The sequence below is a fragment of the Lotus japonicus genome, chromosome 2 (assembly GCF_012489685.1).
Source record: "Lotus japonicus ecotype B-129 chromosome 2, LjGifu_v1.2".
NCBI lineage: Eukaryota > Viridiplantae > Streptophyta > Magnoliopsida > Fabales > Fabaceae > Lotus > Lotus japonicus.
In genome coordinates, this window is record NC_080042.1 from 76,855,952 (window position 1) to 76,878,582 (window position 22,631).

Genomic DNA, 22,631 nt, shown 5'->3' on the forward strand with positions numbered 1-22,631 from the left:
TCATGGGTCATTTAGACAACTTCATATAATATTAGGGATGGCAATTATGCCCAAACCCATGGGTACCCGCCCGAACCTGATCCGATTTGACGGGCAAAATCCAAGTTGACTGGATTTTGGTTTGGGTTTTGCCCGTTACTGTAGCCATTTATGAGTTTGGGTTTGGTATTAGTTAAATCCGTGCTCATACCCGCCCAAACCCGAACCCAAAGATACCTGAAACATAAAATTACAATAAACCCTCATATATATATATATATAAATATATATATATATAAAAACTTTGTTCTTAGTGTTTGATGATTAATTGTACTTTTGTATGTTTGAGAAAGTAAACTCTAAACTATTGTTGTCTCACTTTAGTGATGATGGTGATGATGAATAGTATTTTTTTTTTCTTTCTATGAATTTCACTTTTTTTTTATATGAAAGTAAGTTCTGGATTGAGTTGTTACGTAACTAATGGGTTTGGGTTTGGGTTTCGGGTAAATCTGAAACCCAATGAATTTGGGCATGGATTTCATTTGATCGCCCATAAGGTTTATGTTTGGGTTTATCTGAAACACCATCCAGTTCAATGTATGAACAAAGCTGCAGCAGGCATTAATATCAAAAATAACAATACCAACGTGATCTTAACGATTGAGCGGAACTAAATACGGGTCTCCCAAAATCAGTCACACACTCACACACACATGAAGAACATCTGGATCGCATAATCATTAATTAGATTTAAACGCTCCTATTTTGCAAGCAAAGAACAAATACCACAGAAAGAGCACCATCAAACACAAATACTACATGACCTAACCTTCAATTTCATTAGGAACAAACTCATACAATTAAAACTTCCACCACCCTTTTCTGGATTGTCAACTACCCTACAAAGCTTAACAACCCCAAAAACATACAAAAGGTCCACACACTTAAAGGTGAGTTCACAATTAGATTAAGAAGATTACAGCCTAATATATAATATAATATATCTAGAGTACCCTACTTAACTTAATTAGCAAATCAACCAAAAGCCTAATTAAGCATCAACCCTAGGGATAACCCTGCACACCAATGGTGTCTTCATCTCCATAGAGAGTTTCAAGTACTCAGTCAAATCAACAGGGGAATCATCACATGGAACCCATTTGAAGCTCTGAAGCAACTGAGCAAGCCAGAGATGAATAGAAGCCAAACCCATGGCCTTCCCAGGACACACTCTTCTCCCAGCACCAAAGGGAGCAAGCCTCAAATCCGACCCCATGATGCTCACATCCTCCTCCATGAATCTCTCTGGCTTGAACTCCTCTGGCTCCGCCCACACCTTCTCATCATGTGTGATGGCCCACATGTTAACCATGGCGGTGGTGCCGGCGGGAACAAGCTTATCACCGACGTGGACATCGTGCACCGCTAGGCGAGCCCATGATAGCAGTGGCCCTGGTGGGTGCACCCTCAGTGCCTCCTTCACAATGCACTGCAAATAGCGAAGGTTAGGAATGTCATCATCAGAAACAAGCCTTGAATTCCCAACAACAGCTTCAATCTCTTCTTGTGCCTTTGCTTGTATCTCAGGGTGAAGAACCATTCTAGCCAAAATCCATTCCAGTGTAATAGCAACAGTGTCAGTTCCTCTGAAAATCATTTCCTACACAAACAAACACACCATCACAACATTGAATACAAATAGAACTAACAATTAACATTCAAATAAATAAAAGAACACAATCAATACCCAGAGAACTGCAACCATATCAGAATCACTGAGCTTGTCCTTATTCTCCAAATCAAGCAACACATCAACAAAATCACCAACTCCACTTCCCTTCTCATATTCACCAGACACTCTTTTCACTCTATGCTCTTCAATGATTTTCCCAACAAACGCATTCACCTTCGAAACCAAAACCCTGCACCTTCTCCTCACTCCCTGCAAGTCCAACCACACGAGAACAGGAAAATGGTCACTCCAGTTAAACACCCCCAACAACTCATACCCTTCACTCACCATTTCCTCAAGCTCAACACCTTCACCATCGAAAAATTCATACCGCTTCCCAAACACCGTCATCATCACATTGTTCAACGACCCGAAGTGGAGCACGTTTTTCACCTCAACTCGACCAGTTTCCGCCATCAAACCAGCTAACCGCTCCACCATCTTCAACCCCACCTCACTCCTGAAGCTTCCAAAGCTTGACAACCTCCTGGGGCAGAACAAGTGAGTAGCGGAGATTCTCCGGAGATTCCTCCAGTACTCGCCGTAAGGAGCAAACCCCATTGCTCTGTGAAACAGAAGCTCATAAGCAGACTCCTTCACCGGCCTATCAGCAAAACCGGTACTTCCCAGAATCTCCTTAGCGGTTTCCGGTTCGCTGGAAATAACGAACCGGGTTAGACCAACAGAGAACGCCATCAGCGACTCCGCACGGTAGCTCCTGGCGAGCTTAGCCAGGACTCGGTGCGGAGTTGGGCCAGAGAAAAGGCTGAGAAGCCCGGATGGGCCTGGGATGAGTGTTCGGGCTGAGGACTTGCTGAGGGCCCAAGCCAGCCCACCAGGAGCAAGCCAGTAGAGGAAGGCGAGGATGGTGATGAATAGGCATAGTGCAGTTTGGAAGCTCAGAAATGGTGGCTGAAGAAGATAATGGAAGTGAAGAAGGTGAAACTCTTGTGACATTTTTTTTGTTTCTTCCTCTGTGTTTTTTTTCTCTCTTGAACGTTGATGGTGTTTGAGAAGAGAAAAATAGAAGGAGTGTCACACAGGAAGACGAAGAGAGTTGGAAGGTTAGTTACTGGTTATATAGAAGGTGGGTGGTGGTGTGGTTAAAAAATTGGTTAACCATGGTTAAAAAGAATACGAGAAAAAAATAAATAAAGGAAATGGAAAAGTTTTATTGATGGCAGCGAGGGAGAATCAATTTGGGACTTGGAAACGGAGCCAAACACGTACGTTGGCAGCTGTGTACATATGATTACCTTTTTCGATCCTCTACCCCTTTCGATTTTTGTTCTTTTTTTTTCTCTATTTTGAGTATTTTCTCTATGTGGTCTTTCATTTTCGTTTCGGTTACCACATAAATAAATAATAGTGCGTTTCAATTGGTTGTGGTTAATGTTTCAGTAATAACTATATTGCATAAAATTATTAAAAATAAATACATTTAATTATCTCATAATTGCAAAAATGACACAGTTACATAAACCTTCAAAATCATGAAGTTGTGATCGATTTTTCGGAAAGGGAAAAAAACAGTTCTTTTGAGTGTTTTTTAGTTGACCAAAGTTGGTAGTAACAATTTGATTTACTTTGCAGTTTGCAGATTGGCTCTCTAAGCAGGGGTGTAGCCTTCCTTCTCGGATTCAGTATATTATTCAGCAGTTGGAGAGCCCTGGATTTGGCATCCCAGGGCTTAGAAATGTCACCCCAGATTTTTTTAAAAATGCCAGAACTACCCTTTCGGACACAGGGTATCCGTAACACTTCGGAATCCAAAGTTTCGAATAATACCTTGTTGAATCTGACACTTAAATGACAGACATAATTCGGAACGTTACTATCCGAAGTACTTCGGATTCTTTGAGTCCAAAAACCTGTCGCACACTGCCACATTTTGAGCAACATTACTCCTCCACCACCAACTCCATCACCATTACTCATCCACCACCAACCCCATCACCACCCCCCCATTACAATCAGATTCAAAAAACTCCACCACCACCACTCTTCCTCTTCTTCCTCCACGTTTGTTTTCCTCCCCCTCACCACCATCTCCTTCCAAGTTCCACTTGCTCCACCCTCAACCACCATCTCCTTCCAAGTTCCACCTTGCTACCAAGTTCCTTCTGGTAAGTTTCATTTCTCTCCCCCTTCATATCCTGCTTTACTTATCATTGTAGTTACATTTCATTGTTGTTTGTTGGAAGTTCGTTTTGCACCACCATTGTTTGCTTGTATTCTGATGCTGTCGAGCTTGATACGGATTGTCTGTATCCGAACGAGTTCGGATTGTCTATATCCGAATCTCTTCGGATTGTCTATATCCGAATCTGTTCGGAATCACAATGTCCGAAATAGTTAACCAGTTGCAGTTTGTTACATGCAGGCTGAATGACTGAACCGTACCTATATGAAGAAGATTTACTGGTTGATGTCGCATGCGATGCCGCATACGGTTCTGGGAATGTTGAGCCTAGCAATATCATTCCGTGGGTGCCCCCTCGTATAAGCGTGGACGCCACACATTTATTTACAACTGACCAGGTATTCATTGAATAATTATTGTTGGAACATACTACTATGTATTTGGAAAATGATGTGATGATCATTGAATAATTAGTGATGGTTGGTAAGATGTTTTATTTCTAAAGCAATAATATATCATTGAACAGATATTTGATACTCGTGATGAGCTTGAACAATGGGCTAAGAATGTTGGAAAGGCGAATGGTTATGTGCTGGTGATCGCAAGGTCTGACTATGCTATAAGTGGAGGAAAGGTATTTGTTACTATTAAGTGTGCGAAGCATGGTATTTACAGGCCATACAAGGACCCGAATACATTCAAGTACAAAAAGACCGCATCACAAAAGACTGATTGTAAGTTTAATCTCAAAGGACGACCTACGAAGGGTGATAGAATGTGGTGGCTGAAAGTGATGGATGGTAAACACAACCATGAACCAGCTAAATCACTAGTTGGCCACCCCTACGTTGGTCGACTAACAGAGGAAGAGAAGGGGCTTGTGGGCACCATGACTAGTACTTGGACTCCACCGAGACAAATACTAGCGGCATTGAAGGAAAACAATCCAAGTAACTTGACTACAATCACTCAAGTTTACAGTTGCAACAAAAGGTTTAAAAAAAAGGAGAGGGGACCATTGACAGAAATGCAACATTTGATGAAGAAGTTGGTAGAAGCCAAGTATGTTCACTTTGAAAGGCAACAAGCTGATTCAAGTGAGATTAGGGATCTTTTTTGGGCTCATCCTGATGCGGTCAGACTCTTCAACACATTCCCTCATGTGGTCATCATGGATTGCACGTACAAGACAAACAGATATCAGATCCCCTTGCTTGAAATGGTTGGTCTCACTTCTACGGGGTTGACTTTCTCCATGGCATTTTGCTACATAGTTAGGGAGCACACAATTGACTATGTTTGGGCCTTGGAGTGCATGAAGTCTCTTTTTGCCGATGATGCCAGATTACCTCAAGTGATTGTGACTGACAGAGATTTGGCTTTACTGAGTGCTGTTAAGCAATGTCTTCCCAATTGTACCAATTTATTATGCCGGTTCCACATAAACAAGAATGTGGAGGCAAAGTGCAAAGTGTTGATTGGCACGGATGATTTTGCCCTTTCAGTGATGGAGAACTGGAAATGCCTGATATATGCTGAAACAGTGAAACAATTTGATGAGGAATGGAAGGAAATGTGTGTCATGTGTAAGGACTTCCCAGATTTCATATCCTACATTTCTACTACATGGTTAAAGCACAAGGAGAAATTTGTGAGTGCGTGGACCAATTCTGTGTTGCATTTTGGAACAACAACGAGTAACAGGTACAATGCACACTTTATTGGTTGTGATATTTTTTTCATTTCATAGTCTTGCTTTATTACCAGAAATTGATAGAGTATGATCTTTTGTATGCAGGGCTGAAAGTGCACACTCAACCTTGAATAGGATGCTGAAAGACGGCAGAGGTGACTTGTGCGCCTCGTGGGATGCAGTGGATAGGTTGACCACTGTACGACACAATGAAATCAAGGCATCATTTGAGCGCAGTATCAACCTTGTAGAACATCGTTTCAAGTCGTCCATGTATACAAATATCAGGGGATTTGTGTCCAGAAAGGCCATGCAACTCATGGAAGATGAACAGAACAGAGTGATGCGTGATGGTTGTGGATGCGCGTTCCAAGTTACCCATGGGCTTCCTTGTGCGTGTGCACTTCATAGTTATGATAGAATTCCGTATGAGGCAATCCATACTTTCTGGAAGATACTTGGTTGGGACCATGTACCCATTGGGAGTCAAGCCTCAAACCAAGGAGACCTCAAGTCAGAGATTGATGGCTTGACCGCTTATTTCAACATTTTGGATGTTGCGGGCCAAAGTATGCTAAGGAGGAAGGTAAATGAGCTCTATTGTCCTTCTAGTAGTTCACTGTGTCCTCCTCAAGTGAAGATAAAGCCCAAGCGCTCGTCCAAGGCTATGGAGAGTAAACCACCTAGTCAACAAAAACCATCCTTACAGCGTGATCCTTGTTATTGGGAACATGTTAACAATAGCCTCAAGCCAACACCTAACAAAGTCTCTTGTCCTCGAAACAAGAAGTCTAAGAAGAGCAAGCAGTCCTCCACCAGCATATACTTGGATGATTTGCCATCTTTCTTCCATCAATATATAGGAAAAGTCATAGATGTTATTGCAGATGGTAATTGTGGTTATAGATCAGTTGCTGCATTGTTCAGACCCGACATAGGTCAAGACGGTTGGCCTTTGATTAGGGAAGAGTTGCTTGTAGAACTCTCAGAGAATACCGCTTACTATAGCAACATATTTGGTTACGAGAGGGTTCAGTCTCTACAAAATCGTCTCATCCTTCCGATTGGTACAATTGCAACTGAAGACAAATGGATGTCTCTACCGGAGATGGGGTACCTCATTGCTACGAGGTTTCAAGTTGTCTTCATCTCCATTTCACTAGACGGTTGTTACACTTATCTGCCATTGAGAGGAGGCGTCCCACCGGAAATACATCCCGTTATAGCAGTTGGTCACGTCACCAACCACTTTGTTCAGGTATAACTTTTGTTAAGTACCTTACACTCGCTTGTCACGTTAAATTAGTATACTTTGTACTCAGCCACTTTGTTCTTATCTAACTTTATTGCTATACTCTCAAATGTAGCTCAAGCTAAAGCCGGGACATCCTATGCCAACAATAGCTCCCCAATGGCCGTTTTTGGCCAAAGAACCCACCGACCAATGGATCTTCCCGTATGCGGCGCGTTTGGCTACATTTACGGCAGAATTGAATGCTTGGATTGATCCTACGGGTGGTCCTCAAGAGAATGTCTTTATAGACCTTGGAGAAGATTGAGACTAGGATTGATGTTTGTTAATTTGTATATATGACATATGTACCACTAATTAGAAGTAGTATTAAACTGTTTCTCATGTGCATTTTATCTGTTTCTGCCCTGCAATGTAGCTGGTTATGAGAATTTGTGATTCTGCCTGCATTGTTTCTGGTACTGTCATTTTAACTGGTTAAGCATATTTCGGAACTTTGGTTTCCGAAGTACTTCGGAACGCTAATGTCTGTATTATTAGAGTAAGGTAAAATGTCACCCCATTTGTTTTCACCATTCGGAAGGCTCTAGTCCGAAAACTATAGTTCGGAACTACGGAGTCTGAAATGTTTCGGAAGACTCCTTTCCATTTCCATGTCATATACTTAAATTTGGCACCCCCAAGTTTAAACAATCTTCGACATTAAGGTTTCCGAAAGTTTTCGGATTTATAGGATCTGAAATGTTGTAATTCTTCCCATGCTTCCATAAGTTGTCACGATTGACATTTACGTTCCGAACAACTTCGGAATCTGGGAATCCGAACTTCAATTTTTTTCTCATTTTAATTTTAAGTCTCTCCATCACTATCCACAACCAACCACAACCAACCTCATTACTCTCATCCAACCACAACCAACCTAATTAATATCAACCACCAACAACAACCAACCCCATTACTCCTTCATCTATAAATTTGCTTGATTTAAGCTTTTTTGTATTCATCCTCTCATTTCATTCTTTCAACGAAACCTTCAAAATCAAAATGGAACAAGATTTGCCCACCTTCATCCGCCCTTGCAAACTCCGAGGCAACTCTTCTGCAAGTTCTCGTCCTCTCATTCCCGGCCCTGCTGGTGTTGTCCAGGCCGCCATGATTCAACGCAGCTCCACTACCGACGGACACCTCATTCCAACCCAACAATTTGTTAGGCGCGTCGTCGAAGACGGTCACGACACTGATCCCGATTTTCACTCCAATGCTTGGCTTTCAGCCCTGCAATTAGGCGGATCTGCAACTCCTCTGGGTTCCATCACTCACCATCTAGAAAGGGTCGATCTCATCGTCGCAGTTATCAAATCATGCACGCCAAACAGATTCGGCGATGTGTCAGTTACCCTGAAGGTATTTCCATCTTCCGCGTTCTTTTTCATCAATGTCATGGTATTTAAATGTCCTCTGTCAATGCCATATGAGTTTGAGTTTCAGGATCCTACGGGCACTGTCGGTGCTAGTGTCCATCACAAGGTTTTCATTGAAAGCGAATTCGCGAAGGACATAAATGTTGGATCTGTTATGCTTATCCAGAAGGTTTATTATTTCTAACCGACTTGACTATTATTTCTACTTCTTTAGACAAGTTGAACATTATTTCTTCCTTTTTTGCTTTTAGGTAGCTGTGTTTTCTCCTAGAAAATCTAATTGTTACCTGAACATAACATTGCCCAACATAGTTAAGGTATGAAAATCTTTTTTACACATATATAATTAAAATAAAAGTGACTGGAATATTTTTACACATCTCAATTTTCATTTATGTGACTTTTCACAGGTATTCTCCAGTGACTGTAGACCTCCATCAGAAACATTCACCGACATTACAGAAGATTGATTAATGTTATTTGGCTAATTTTGAATTATTTGCAACTTTAAAAAATCCTTGACCTAGATTATGTAGGCTATGTTGCGTCCCTTGAATTATGTACGTTATTTTGCTTCAATTGGATTATGTGCGTTATTTTACTTCCCATTGGATTTTGTTTGTTATTTTACCTGATTTAAACAGAGATAAAAAATGTAATCAAATCAAGTAAAGCGTGATAATGTGAAATCCAAACTAATAATGCGATAAAAGTACAGACCGATAATAAAGCGTGTATAAACTAATAGTGCGATAAAAGTACACATAATAATAATGTCACTGCCCCCTGCCCCTACGACCCACCCTACCCCTACGACATCTGCCTCCGCCTCTGCCACCTCCTCTATCTCCACCTCCACCTCCGCCTCCTCCTCTGCCTCGACCTCTGCCTCCTCGTACACCAACGAAAGCGACGCCCTGGGTCCTGCTCAAGTCTCTGATGACAGTGAAACACTTCTCTAATAAAGTGCGGGAGCGTGTATCTCTAGGGGGACCGTCGTCGACCTCAAGTCCCTGCTCTAGCAAATCAACGGCCCGACGCAAAGAAGCCTGAAAATAAATCAATATACATGTTAGTAAACCGCATACACAAAACCACAAATGCATAAAGAAAATTAAGTTCACACTTACCACAGCACTGAGATCGGCCCTACTCTCATCCGGGATGATGAACCGGTGAGATACACCGGTGTACCAGTCCAGGTAATCATCTACTGCCGCTCCATCCACTATACTAGGGACCCCCTCTGGAATCAAGTGTGGCTCATAATCCTGGTATGCTGCATCAACGACCTCCGCAGCAGAACTCATGCCCATCACAACATATGGGTGTCGCGGGATAGGCTGCACGTACCCAAACTGCCGCATCACACGCTCAGGAAGATGAGGTCGCACGGCCGCCCGGATGGGAGTCCGGATGTAGCCTGAGTATAAAGCTCGGACGTCCAGCTCTCTGTGACTCCTGTGCTCCTCATACGGTGTCCATATGACGTCCTCTGCCGTCATCTCATCGAAGAGAACTCGTCTCTCCATCAGTCCTGCATGCCCAGCCCGTGACTCCATCCACCTGCACGCTCTGGGCTGGTCCTCCGTGTACTCGGGGACCTCAATCCGCTGAATAATGGTGGGTGGGAAGTGCTCAAACACCCAAGCTACCAGGAGGGAAGAACAACCGCTCATCTGCTTGGTCTTCCTCCGTGAGGCATGACCAAGTGCATCATACAGTGTAGCTAGTGCAATGGCGCCCCACGCATACTCTAACACCCGATCAAGGTGCTGCAGCATGCCGATCCAATGGACAGAAGTGTAGTCTCCTCCACTCTTGTTCGCAAACAAGGTCGAGCCGAGGAGGTGAAGTAGCCACATCCGTGCTGCATGGTCATGCCGATGCTCTAAAGTACAACAAAGAAACCATTAATCATTTAATTCACATATAATAGTTGCAAATAAATTAAATATACAGTATAACTAACCAGCAAGAGCCCTAGTGTAAAGAGTCTGCAAGAACCCGAACCGCAGGCCAATGGTCTTCACCGCCTAAAACTCCATGATGTAGTCTGTGGCTACCCCTCCTAAGAGCAGAACACAGGTCTCCGCTGCCTGTTCTCTGCTGGCCTGTCCGGGAGTATAAAACCTATCACCCATCGGCAGATGAAGTATAGATGACACGTCATCCAGGGTGATGGTCATCTCCCCGAACGGCATGTGGAAGCTGCTGGTATCCTCATGCCATCTCTCGACGAGGGCAGATAGAAGGGGTGTGTCTATCTCCGGATAGGTGCACCTGAAGAGCGGATAGAGTCCGGTCCCCTCCACACGCTGACGAACAGCGCTCATATCGTCTCCCTCGCCCTCACATGTCAGCTTTGCCAGCTTCATCCCAGCGCTGGCAAACTTCAACACACCTCGATCGGGGTAACGCGGGTCGGTGCCTATAATATGATGCCACAGACACGACGCAACGTGATGTGGGTAACGGACCAAAAGTGACAGATCATCAGGCCCCCCTGGAAACGGTGCCTCTGTCTGGACTGGCACCTCATCTCGTCGTGCTCCAGCATCACCCTCAAGCTCCACACCAACCTCAGGCTCCACATCAACCTGAACTCCACATCAGCCCCATGCTCCACATCAGCCTCATGCTCCACATCAACCTCATGCTCACTCTCTGCCGAACTCTGAGGAGTCATCTGACGAGAAGGCGGAGAAGGCTCGGGAGTCGTCTGACGAGAAGGCGGAGAAGGCGGAGAAGGCTCGGGAGTCGTCTGACGAGAAGGCTCAGGAATCATCTCACAAGGGTCTCGACGCTCCTCATTTGATGTCCCACCAACATCCTGGTCCTCACCATATCTGCCTCTGACTCTACGAAAAGAAGCATGCAGCCGTCTGTGGCGATCCTCAACATCATCCGGGGCTGTGTGGCGATCCTCAACATCCTCCGTGGCATCATGGGAGCTCCCAACAACATGTGATTTCCTGCGCCCTTGGCTCTTCCTCTTAGCCATCTATTAAAAAATAATACTCATCAGATAATTGCAAAAGTATATGTAAATAAAAAGAATGTCTAACATACTTGATTCAATAAGCATGTCTAGCATATTTATGTACTGAAAAGAATAAACCAGTATATGTAAATGCTACTCAACTTGAAGATAGTTTTCTAAGAATGAAAACTGAAAGTACATAGGGCAAAACATGTATCAAGTATGTTGAGGATGTTTAGATCAACTTTTCTTTAAACATGATCAATAGTAAAAGAAACAAACAGAAATGGAACAAAATTGATTATGACAGTTCACATATTAGATCTGAAACCTTAAGTAATATAAGTATAACCTATAGGATTCCAAAGAAAGAACATGGCGAATTAACAGAAAGAGCTAAACAAATGAAGATGTATAATTGAAAAAACTGAAGAAAATGGAGAATGAAATACTACCCAAGTTTTTTTCCTTCACAGAGAATCTCTTGTTTAATTCTTAAGCAATCAATTGTACAGAATGAATCCCTACCTACCTTGATTTTCCAATCCTTTTGAATCCCCTTCTAGCTAACTATCTAATGGACTAACTAATTAACTTCACAATTATCACAATGACTCAGCAATTGGGGAATAGCACATTGCCATTATCAAAATGAGTACAACCATATAAGGTTTTGAGGCTTTAGCAACTGAGGCAGTTAAGTTAGTTCAGTGTATTGAGATTTGAGACATTATTGTACAACTGCAATCACAGTGTATTAATTGCAGCTCATGGCTAGAGGTGGCATCACCAAATCAACCTTGCTGATTCTCCGGTAAATTATCATTAATCAGTGAAATGTGTTCATAGTCTTGTCCAGATTTTTTATTAACAAGTGAAATGTGTCAATGTCATGCAGGGGAGCTAGACAGGCAGAGAATAGGGTCATGAAGTTCTCAGGGACTACTGCTAAAGCAGCTGCTGCAGAAAGCTCTGAAGAAGGAGTTCCAAAGTTTATACTAGTGTGTTTGTTTCATACTTTCATGTAATCAAAAAAAAAACTTCAATCAAATATAAATGAGGTTGAAAGTGCATGTGTAATGTTGCCTTCACCTTATCTCATAAGTCCCTGACATTTGTATATTGTCATTATAAAAGAAAGAGTTTTAGTTTAAAAGAAAATCTAATAATGCAAAGCTTCTAATTATAGCAGTTGGCAGAGCAGCAGGAAATCTTTTCTTCCATGAAAGCTTCTAATTCAAATGCATATTTTCTAATATAAGGGGGCAGAGCAGCAGCAAAAAAAAGGTACAAAGATATTACTCACGTATCATGAATGCATTAATGCTAACCAAGTTATTGGAAGAAAAGAATAACTTGGTTCAATTGACAGGTATACAGAAACAAAGTCAATGAGTGTATTCACTGCTATGTTGGAATGATCTTCATACTTCAGTTATAAACTATCTATATTAGATCAATAAGCATGAATCATTTACTAAAAAATAACATTGAATGTAACAGCAGTTTCATGTAACTTCAGTTCTAAACTATCTATATTCACTGCTATGTTGGAGTTTCATGTATGTAACAGCAGTCCAAAACAAGCAGACCAAACCCAAGACTGCTCATGGCACCCCAAAATCCACAAAATTTCTTCTTCATCATAGCAGTTAAACCAAATCGCACCCCACACCCACAATCCCTGAGAGTTAAAGCAAACCGCACCCCACAATGGTAATCTCAGCAGCATAAATCCCTAAACCCTAAACCAAACCGCACCCCACAATCCCCAAATCCCTAAAACCCCAAATAACAACCTCATCCCCAAACCGCACCAAACTATTCGAATTCCAAACCCTAACATACGAATTGAATTGAATACAACAACTAGATGATGAAGAAGATGAAGAGCAGGCTCTTACCTCTACCGTTCCAGTTGACGACGATGATGAAGGTTTGGACGGGGGAAAATCGCGAGAGCTTCGGAAATGAGAGACCAAGAAGCCTTCGGAATGAAATGGTTCCTGACCCCGTGTTTTGTTTTAATTCTAACGGTATTCGGAACCATTCCTTCCGAATCATTTAGGAATACCAGAATCCGAAAGGCTTCGGATATTGTTGTTCCGAAAATAAACACGCAGGGACATTATGGTATTTTCCCACATTTAAGTGGGGTGACATTTCTAAGCCCTGGGGTGCCAAATCCAGGGCTCGCAGTTGGAGAGTGAGCTTCAGCTCATCCTTTTCAAGGACTCACTAGTTGTGGCTTATTTTTTTGTTGTCAATTTTTGGATGTATAAAAATTAGTAGTTTTTAAAAGAACTTTTTTAAGTGTTAAATTAAAAAATTTATTTAGTTGAAGATATTAAAGATAAAATTTTCATATTTAAAAATTACACTCGTTTAATAAAATTTTAATAATTAAAATTCACATTAGTGTGCATAAAAATGTTAATAACTTTCTTTTATTATTACTCAAGAGTGCTAGCTCAGTTGGCAACGTAAGTTGAGTGTCAGAGAAGAGCTCTCAAGTTCGATCTCACACAATACACTTTGATGGAGGGATGATGAGCTTTAATTGTGACTAAATATCAAATCTGACAGCATTCAAAAAGTGACTGGGTGCCGAATGTGTAAACCAAAAAAAGTTTATGTAATTATTTGGAGAGACTAAGAGCATCTCCAATGGTAGTATCTAATGTTAAATACATACTTATATGAGTATCTATTACTATTGGAGTACATATTCAATTCCAACATGGCAAAGATGAGTATGTGGGAATAGATACTCTACGCTAAACTTGAAAAGTGAGCTTGTATTTATTAAAAGCACTTACAAATAATTAAAATAGAGATAAATAATAAAATATACAAATGTGATGTTGATGGTGAGATCCACTATAGAAACATTTAAGAGTTATTGGGTTGGAGTAAAAAGTTAGTAAAGTGGTGTAGATGATGTGACATTATGAGGAATAGTAAAAAATGAAGTGTAGATATTTTAGTGAGTATGATGGATGTAGATGCTCTAAGCCCAAAACACAACTACACATGGACAAATCACGGGAAATAAATTCCCAGACTTTCAGAAAACAAGAACGAATAACATATAGGAAGAGGAACCTCGAACACATTAGACCCCAAGGCTAACTCATGAACACAAAGAGTAAAGGTAAGAACAAGCCTCATTAATCAAATTGACTGTAATGAGGGAATCACTTTCGACAACAACTTTAGACAGCCGACCATTTCAAACAATGCTCAAAACAATTAAAATTGCCTAAAGCTCCGCACAAAGCACATTAGAGAGTCAATGTTCCGGCAAAAGCCAAACACCCACCTACCATCAGAGTCATGATAAACACCTCCACATGCCGCGGCTAAAACGTTAATAACTTCAGATGAAGTGTTTTTATACTTACAACTAATCTCTCTAATAATTTGTAATATTGAATAAAAATGTAGCTAAAAATTTTCATAAAAAATAATTTCCTATTTATTACTTAGCAAGAAGAGCTTTTACCTCATGTTGATTTATCTGACCTGTAATTGTGAAAGTAATTTAATAATTAAAAATAAACTAAAAAAAAATTTTTTACAGCAAAAGATATTTTATTGAAAGAGAGAAAAACAAGAGAACAACCCTCTCAAGAAAGAGGGGAACAAGCAAAACAAATCCCCTAAATGACCAAATCTTAGAAAAAGAGCCTCATGTTAATTAGTTTAATTTTTATTTTATTTCACAATGGATTATTTTTCTTTTGATAGTATCAAGAATTGATAGGATAATGCGGTGCCGTTTTAATTTATTGATAAGTGATAACCAAAGAGTTATGATATATACACACCTCTCAACTCTTTTTTCACCTTAATTTTTTATTATTTCTTTTTTCTTTATCAATTAAATTCTTTATCACATCTTTACTTTCTATCTCTATCTTCCTTCACTTCTCCACACCTAAAAAATGAGGTGTGAAGATATAATTATTCGATAACCAAAACGGATCAAAGTAGCAAATTTTGTCACCAAATAAAAATCGCATTTCATTATTGTCATGTACCCTCATGATTCATGACAGTTTATACTTTATATGACTAGATATATATTCAAAAATAAGTCTTTATGACAATTCAGTTTCATGTTTAAGTTGACTTTAACAGTATTATTAGGTTCGTTTGATATGATATAGTATAAAATTTAATAGTATAGAACTGATATGATAATGTTAAACTCAATAGGATAAAATAAAATAAAAATGTAATACAATATAACAGTTGGTCATGCCGATATAACTTACTATATCATTAAATTAATACAACGATATATTTAATAAATTCTCGGAAATAATAAATAGTGTAGAAATTAATATTTTAACAAAAATTATCATTGATTAAAAACTTTTTTTTATAGTTTTAGAGAATGTGGTAGTTGCGGCGACGATAGGACGTAATCGTGATACTAGCGACGGTGGCTGTGGAAAGTGTGGTCGTGGCAATGTTATGGCGATGATGACAATAGTGGTGTGATGATGACGGCGGTGGGTGGTGGCAGTGTGATGGTGAAAGGTGGCAGAGAAGGGTGGTAATGACCGAGATGGGTGAACATGGTGGTGCAGTGGCAGATAGTAGTGGCAGTTGTGGAGGGCAGTTATGGTAGTGTATTATATTAGTGGTGATAGTGATTGTGGTAGCAGTGGTAGTGGTGGTAGTGGTAATGGTGACCACGGTGGCGGTGGCATGGCGATGATGATGGTGGGTGATGGTAGTGGGTGACAATTGTGATAATGGTTTTGATGGTTGATGGTGGGTCCACTTCCAGACTACTGGACAGGACGTTAGTGGCATGCTAGGGAGGCTAGCAGAGTCATACTCCTAAAAGGAGCATCGGGGAATCTACCCGAGAATGGTTACCCACCAACTGAGATTTTATTGACTTCAAGGGGTTCAAACCTTCTACCTCTAGAGAGGTGAGAGCTAAACCCGAACCCTGTTGTGTCAACTCATGTTGACGTTGATTAAATGTTTTAAGGTAACTTTTATGTCGTAGTTTTATTAAACATTATTCATTATTTATATGATAGATTAAATAATCTTTCATTTTAATGAATAAAAGTGTATCATGAATCACAATATATAGTATACAAATATCAACATCAGACAATGAATAAATTTGTTGTTAAAAGTTATATTATATATAATGATTGATACGATATAGTACAATTTAGTATTAAGACTTGTCTTCTTAAATTATAAGATAATATCAAAGTTTATGTAATATATGTTTCAATATGACCCGTGCATCAAAAATAAATTCAACATCCTGTCAAAAAAAAAATCTACATATCACTATCACTCTATCAGAAGCCTTTACTTTCTACAAGTAACATCAAAAATAACTGTAGATGCACGATTTGTGGCTACGTATAAGTGTTAGTGTTTTTATATTATGTATATATAATTAAAGTGTCCATTTTCTCAGTATATTCGGGTATTGGAAATTTTGTGCTGTTGCATAACTCCATCAGAAGATGAATTAAAATGTAAAGCCATCACTCTCAAATGCAGTTCATTAGTATTTTCTATTATGCTGCGTAATTGTTCATTGTTAATTGATGTTTAAGCATACACTTGCGAATAATTATTTATTCACACCTCAAAATGAGGTGGAAGGAGGTGGAGGAGGAAAGAGATATGAAGAAAAGAAAAAGTATGAGAGGAAAAATATAAGATGTGATAGATGATAAGAGGAGAGAAATAAAAATAAAAATAAGTGGAAATAAAATGTATAAAAAATGAGATGTATATATATCATTGTTGTTCACTTGCTTTTTGAGAAGGGCATTGTTTCACAAGCGGTGATATATTAATATTCGCCCAGGAGCAACACCTTGATGACATATGGATTTGTGGATGATTTTAATAGTTCACAAATTGTGTTTTAGATTATTTTGCTAATACTTGCAAATTGTGCCAGTTTTAAACGACTATAAACTTGTGTGTTGCTTTGCCACGAATGTCTATCGTTTTTTTATAGGCAAATGTTAAGTGTTAGTAAATTAATATAAATTAATCTTCTTTAGGGAATTTGAACTCTGATCCTTCACCTGCAATTATCCTTAGTTCAACCATGTGACCTAGTTATATTAATTCATATCTTCTCGTTGTCTTCGTGATAAAAAAAAAAGTTGTAATGTGCTAGGTAGGTTGGTAACCGGTAATGATAATATAAGAGTGATGGAGAAATAAAGGACAAATGAAAATCTTAAGAGGCATCATGAATGAAGAGATTCTGACTCGAAACATTTGTACTAGCATATGAAAGACATATATTAGCTTTATTTTAGTTGTTTGCGCTATGGTTGGATTTGGGATCTGGTGTTTCTTGAAAACTTGGACAATGTATAACGAAGTCTGTCCCACATATCATTAGGAAGATTAGAATCTTTACAAAAGAGGTTGGCCGACGTCAATACTAGATCTTTCCATTTTCAAGAGGATCTCGGGCTCGATCTGGTTTAGTATCAAGGCCAAGTACAATATACAAGTGAGACCTGCCCTATGAGCAAGTTGTGCGAAAAAACCCTTGAACAAATAAGTCAACCAATGAACTTGACACAACACGACATTCTGACTCTAATGAAGACCGAGAGACAGTAGGTTATTTATTGGATAACGATTAAATCAATGAATCATGCTGAACGAGGGCAACATCTAATCATGGATCGAAAATATTAAGGACAACTAGCCCAACCATAATCACTAAAAGCCTTTAGGTGAAAGGAAGTAGAAGCAAAGAAGAAAAATTGATCTTTAGCCTAGAGAGGACTAGATATGTTCATTAGATCGATGTGGTTTGGTGTCATATTATATTATATGTATCCCATTAATTTTTTTAAATAAAAACGATATTATATATTGAATGAAAAAACTTGAGACAATCCCTTCTCAAGTGGTAGAAAACGGAATGGGAAAAACCCTAAGAAGCAGATTACAAGTGGTTGAGCCCTACCGCATCCGGACTTAGCTAAATGGTTTGCATGTCCTCTCCAGACCAAAAATCGATTACTTGTATTGCTTTTTGAAAAATATGAAACCACATAAATAAGAATGATGTTTGTCCTGCAAATCCTCTCTATGTTCAATTACTGTTTACAAGTAATTAATGAGATACTTCAGCTCAACCTTTACTATGTATTATAATTTTAGGGTTTAGGACCTCTTCCTAAGATCTCTTTTTTTTTAGGGGTTGGGGGTGGGTTAGTTAAATGGTTCTTTACCATTTTATCAATAGGCTAATGTCTTAATGTTTCTACTTTGTGCTTTGTCTTTCTTTGTATTGGGTTGAAGTACTTCTTGTACTTCGCTTCAATATATTTTCTTTTGCCTATAAAAAAAAAAGTATTATTATTTTAATTTAAGAACACAAATTAAAAGGATTATGATGTACTCATACCTACTCTTACATATCATTTTTATTCCTACTTTCTCTATATTTTTTTTATCACATCACTTGTCATATTTCTCATTTACCTATCTTTTCCCCATAATTTAGTGAAGTGAAAGATAAAATTAATACGTGAACAATTAATTATTCAAAAAAAACAATATATTTAGTGGATGGTGAGTTGTGGAGTGAGATAGGGCGATAGAGATAAAGAGAGGGTGAGAAACTCACCTTATTAGGAGAGAGTGAGGAGGGAGATTAAGGGTGAAAAAGTTGTGGGGCTCATCGCTTTTTGTGGTCTCTTCAAAAATTGGAGAAAAATGGATCAATGCTTGATGTTTATTTTTATTTTTCCAGATTACGTACTTTAGCCGCAAGAATTAATTGTTATTGGATTTGTCATTATTTTATCATTTTACTAATTTACTGGTTAGAGTATCCTAGTATTTTCATTCAATTCAATTTTGCTTATAAAAAAAACTAATTTACTGATTGTTTGACGCCGCTAAACAGGTGTTAGAATCCGTTAGAAATATAATAGAATCAAAATAAATTTATTTTCAAATAAAGAAGGTATCTCTTTATTGTTCTGCTCTTTTTATCATAACAAACTTAAATAAAATATAATAAATGATAAATGATAAGAGAAGATAAATACAGATAAAAATATATGAAAATAAAGTATATAAAAATAAAATGTAAATATATCATTGTCTGAATGAAAAAACAAACAAAACATAACAATAACACTCGTGATGCTGACAATAACAGCACTGAGCTGGTGCTACTGCAACAAAAGAAAAGAGTAACGAAGGTGCATGTGGTGGACGATAGCCATAAATGAGTTTTGCTAGCTACTGCTGCATCCAGTGCAGGCATGAAGGTAGTAATAATTAATAATAATGGAACAGTATCTTTTGAAAGAATCAACAAGGCAACCAATGTCTAGGGTTTTCCTCAGATATCGTACACTTTGGTGTACAGTAATGTCATCACTCATTCACCATAACACGTCAAGCCAGCAGAGAAAGCAGATAGATGATTACGGCGCCGCCCCTACGACTGAGCCACTGTTACTGTACCTGGCAATGGAGGGGCCCATCCATCCTCTGTGGTCCCTACTACTACTACTACAACACTTCTTTACCTAGGTAGCTAGCTGCTGCCTATATATATGTCTGTGTCTGTTCTGCGCAACCTGTACTTCCACGAGCTACAGTGAATATATTTTAACATGCCATCGCATCCGCATGCATGGTCTAGAGCCAAACGACAATTGCTGCAAAGAACTTGGATTTTCATCCTATGATCGAGACCTCATTTTATTTTCTTCTTTCCCTTTCTCATTGTTAATTAACTATGATCGATGTGATTGGTTCAGGACACAAGATGAAGACTAAAGACAGGTAAAATTGACAAGAGATAACACGAATATAATTAAGTAATCACATTATGTTTTTCTTATTTCTATATGTCATAAACTTTAGAAGGCAAAAATTGAGGGAAAATTCAGTTAAAAAAAATATCATTGTCAAAAAATAATTAGCGAATCATAAATTTCAAGTTAATTATTATAAATTACATGTATGTACTTCAAATTTGATATATATACTAAGAAACAATTGTATGTAGTATGATAGAAACGAAGGAGAAAGAGAAGAGAAAAAAAATTAATGCGGTTTATCTTTCTATTTTTTTGGTTGAATTAATAATGGAATGAAATTAACAAATAAGTTAATTAACACATTGATATCACAAGCTTCGTTTTCTCCCTATGTTAGGGTTTTGAACAAAACAAGACCTAGCTTACGACATGGTTCCTTGGCAGCCAATGGCGGCTTTGATCTCGATGTGGTAGCGGGAGAAGATATTGATCCTACGAGTGAGTGTGATGACGCGACTAAGAGGGCTTGGCTTCTAATCCAGTAGAATCTAGTTTGCAGCATGGTGACTGGTGGTAGCTTCAATCTCAACAAAGGAGTCGAGAACACGACGATTCCACATATGAGGGCGAAGCTCAAGAGGGGAAATGTGGTCCTTATTTCTCTTTACTCTTTGTGTAACTTATTTTATGATTATCTTGTACTCAATAATATTTCTATAAAGTTTTATTGGCTTTCAAAAATTATTACTCATTTTTTTTAAGATGAAAATTATTAGTCAATCTGTTTGGCTAAGTGAGTATAAGCTTCTGTTCCTGCCTATTCCATGGAAGTATACCAACCTCCGAAATCAGTTGGCTATCAAGTTGATAGATCCGTTTGGTTATCAATTAGTAAAAAATAAACAAAATAAAAGACAAGTTTTTTTGAAAAAAAAGTAATTTAGACACATTTAATGAAGTAGCTAATTGGGCCATTGTAAGAGATTTTATCTGGGCTAATAAACAAGATTCAAAAGGCTGGAATTGTTTGTCCAAGAAAAAAGGCTGGTATTGTTGACAAAAAAAAAGAGTTTATTGGCGAAACTTTTTTGAAAATAGTAGCAATTCTAAAGAGTTTATTGGCGCCCTTGGAGATCATTTATCGTAGGAATTCAACCTTTCTGAGAAGCAAAGACTCTAACTTAAAAGTAGACCAAATTGATCTTTTGTAGTATAAGCTAAGTTGTGTAACTCTTAAAAAACACAATTTTTGCATGAGAGAAAATCAAATTTCCATTCTTTGTGTGACACTATCTTATTCATTTTTATTATCCCCTTAAACTTTTTATGTCCTTTATATAAATTAGTATAATAGTTCGCAGAAATGCACCATTCACTAATCATAGTGTGTGTTTGAATTGAATTTTCATCAGGAATGGTTAACATTACTTTTAAGAGAAATCTATATCTAACAAAAAGCACTCATTTCACAAAAATCAAAATACACCCAACTCATGAATATTTTCAAGCATAAAATCTGATGATATAAATACACAAATACAGTCTTCTTTCCAGAAAACATTGATATGATAAACCATGTTCACCTCAGACTCAGAGAACTCACAAGAAGACATATATACAAAGATAGGTCATACATTACAATAATCTGCAGCTGAAACACCAGAGACAATAATCACCAATTCAACATCATCTTCACCTTATTCAATTATCTACTAACACATTAATATTACTCATCACTCAACATTCTAATGAGCAGTTTATTGCTTGATCATTAGTCTCCAAACTTTGAACTGAAGAAGAATTTTCACTCTCTTCCACTTTCTTTTGTGGTTTCTCTTCAGGTGCTAATTCCTGTGGCATTGATAGCTTCAGCAAAGACTTGATCCACACAAACATGGAGCTACCCATGCTAACCCAAGATATAGCTTTCCCAACCTCATATGTGTATTCCTCTCCAGAAAAACACCAACTCAAGAGCAAAACATTCCCATTGAAGAACAGTGCAAAAAGAGACTCCAAGAGCTTCAAAAATATATCATTGGCAGAAACTGGCCTCAGCAGAGGGTGCTGAGAAAAAGTTACAGATTCCAACTTTGAAATCACAGGGGAAGGAAACAACAACCCTTTCCCTTTGATTTTGTGGTCCTTAACCCACTCAATTATCTTATGAATCAGCTTTGAGACCAGCAAATGAAGCAACCCAATCACAAGGTTGACCAAGCCAGATTTCAGAATCTCATTGTTGAATTTGAAGAGCTTGTCCCAGAACAGATCAATGGGGCTGCGAGTAGCACCCCAGTAAACCAAAGAGGGTAGTCCTATCCCAACACAGATTCCCAGATGAGCATGAAGCTCAAGTGCAAATTTTAAGTACAAACTGAAGGGAATGCTCACACAATATGACCATGGCTCGTTCATGAAGGCACTGGAGAGTGAGGAAGAGCCTTCATTGATGAAAGCTAGGATTAAGATTGAGAGGAAACGGAGGAGCTGGTCAATGTCAGGCCCTGATTGTAAACCCATGTTGATGGTAAGGGAAGAACAAGGGAGGTTAGGTGCAAGTAACAGAAGTGTTTGAAGAAATGCTTCATGAAAAGGGTTCATTTATAGAAGTT

General features: G+C 38.7%; 3 protein-coding genes across 3 annotated transcripts; 2 read left to right on the forward strand and 1 right to left on the reverse strand.

Moving 5' to 3' along the window:
* Nucleotides 1–786: 786 nt before the first annotated feature.
* LOC130739729 (cytochrome P450 78A5-like) lies at nt 787–2,749 on the reverse strand. Its single transcript, XM_057592112.1, has 2 exons — nt 1,730–2,749; nt 787–1,642 (listed from the first exon to the last, which is right to left on the reverse strand). Exons 1-2 carry the CDS (start codon nt 2,669–2,671, stop codon nt 1,034–1,036), a joined length of 1,551 nt encoding a protein of 516 aa, XP_057448095.1. The 5' UTR covers nt 2,672–2,749; the 3' UTR covers nt 787–1,033.
* Nucleotides 2,750–4,189: 1,440 nt separating this feature from the next.
* Nucleotides 4,190–7,283, forward strand: LOC130737055 (uncharacterized). Its single transcript, XM_057588825.1, has 6 exons — nt 4,190–4,255; nt 4,384–5,272; nt 5,363–5,561; nt 5,656–6,808; nt 6,918–7,082; nt 7,221–7,283. Exons 2-6 carry the CDS (start codon nt 4,633–4,635, stop codon nt 7,281–7,283), a joined length of 2,220 nt encoding a protein of 739 aa, XP_057444808.1. The 5' UTR covers nt 4,190–4,255; nt 4,384–4,632.
* Nucleotides 7,284–7,833: 550 nt separating this feature from the next.
* LOC130735701 (uncharacterized) lies at nt 7,834–8,693 on the forward strand. The gene is made up of 4 exons (XM_057587611.1): nt 7,834–8,206; nt 8,291–8,392; nt 8,475–8,540; nt 8,634–8,693. The coding sequence occupies exons 1-4, from the start codon at nt 7,847–7,849 to the stop codon at nt 8,691–8,693; spliced, it is 588 nt and encodes a 195-aa protein (XP_057443594.1). The 5' UTR covers nt 7,834–7,846.
* Nucleotides 8,694–22,631: the final 13,938 nt, after the last annotated feature.

Excerpts from the sequence above, each read along its gene's own strand:
- LOC130739729 (XM_057592112.1), bottom strand. The coding sequence starts at position 2,671 with ATGTCACAAGAGTTTCACCTTCTTCACTTCCATTATCTTCTTCAGCCA. Across the intron at positions 1,643-1,729 it reads ATATGGTTGCAGTTCTCTGG|GAAATGATTTTCAGAGGAAC; the intron begins GTATTGATTGTG and ends TTGTTTGTGTAG.
- LOC130737055 (XM_057588825.1), top strand. The coding sequence starts at position 4,633 with ATGTGGTGGCTGAAAGTGATGGATGGTAAACACAACCATGAACCAGCT. Across the intron at positions 5,562-5,655 it reads GGAACAACAACGAGTAACAG|GGCTGAAAGTGCACACTCAA; the intron begins GTACAATGCACA and ends TTTTGTATGCAG. Across the intron at positions 6,809-6,917 it reads TCACCAACCACTTTGTTCAG|CTCAAGCTAAAGCCGGGACA; the intron begins GTATAACTTTTG and ends TCTCAAATGTAG.
- LOC130735701 (XM_057587611.1), top strand. The coding sequence starts at position 7,847 with ATGGAACAAGATTTGCCCACCTTCATCCGCCCTTGCAAACTCCGAGGC. Across the intron at positions 8,207-8,290 it reads ATGTGTCAGTTACCCTGAAG|GATCCTACGGGCACTGTCGG; the intron begins GTATTTCCATCT and ends TTTGAGTTTCAG. Across the intron at positions 8,541-8,633 it reads CATTGCCCAACATAGTTAAG|GTATTCTCCAGTGACTGTAG; the intron begins GTATGAAAATCT and ends GACTTTTCACAG.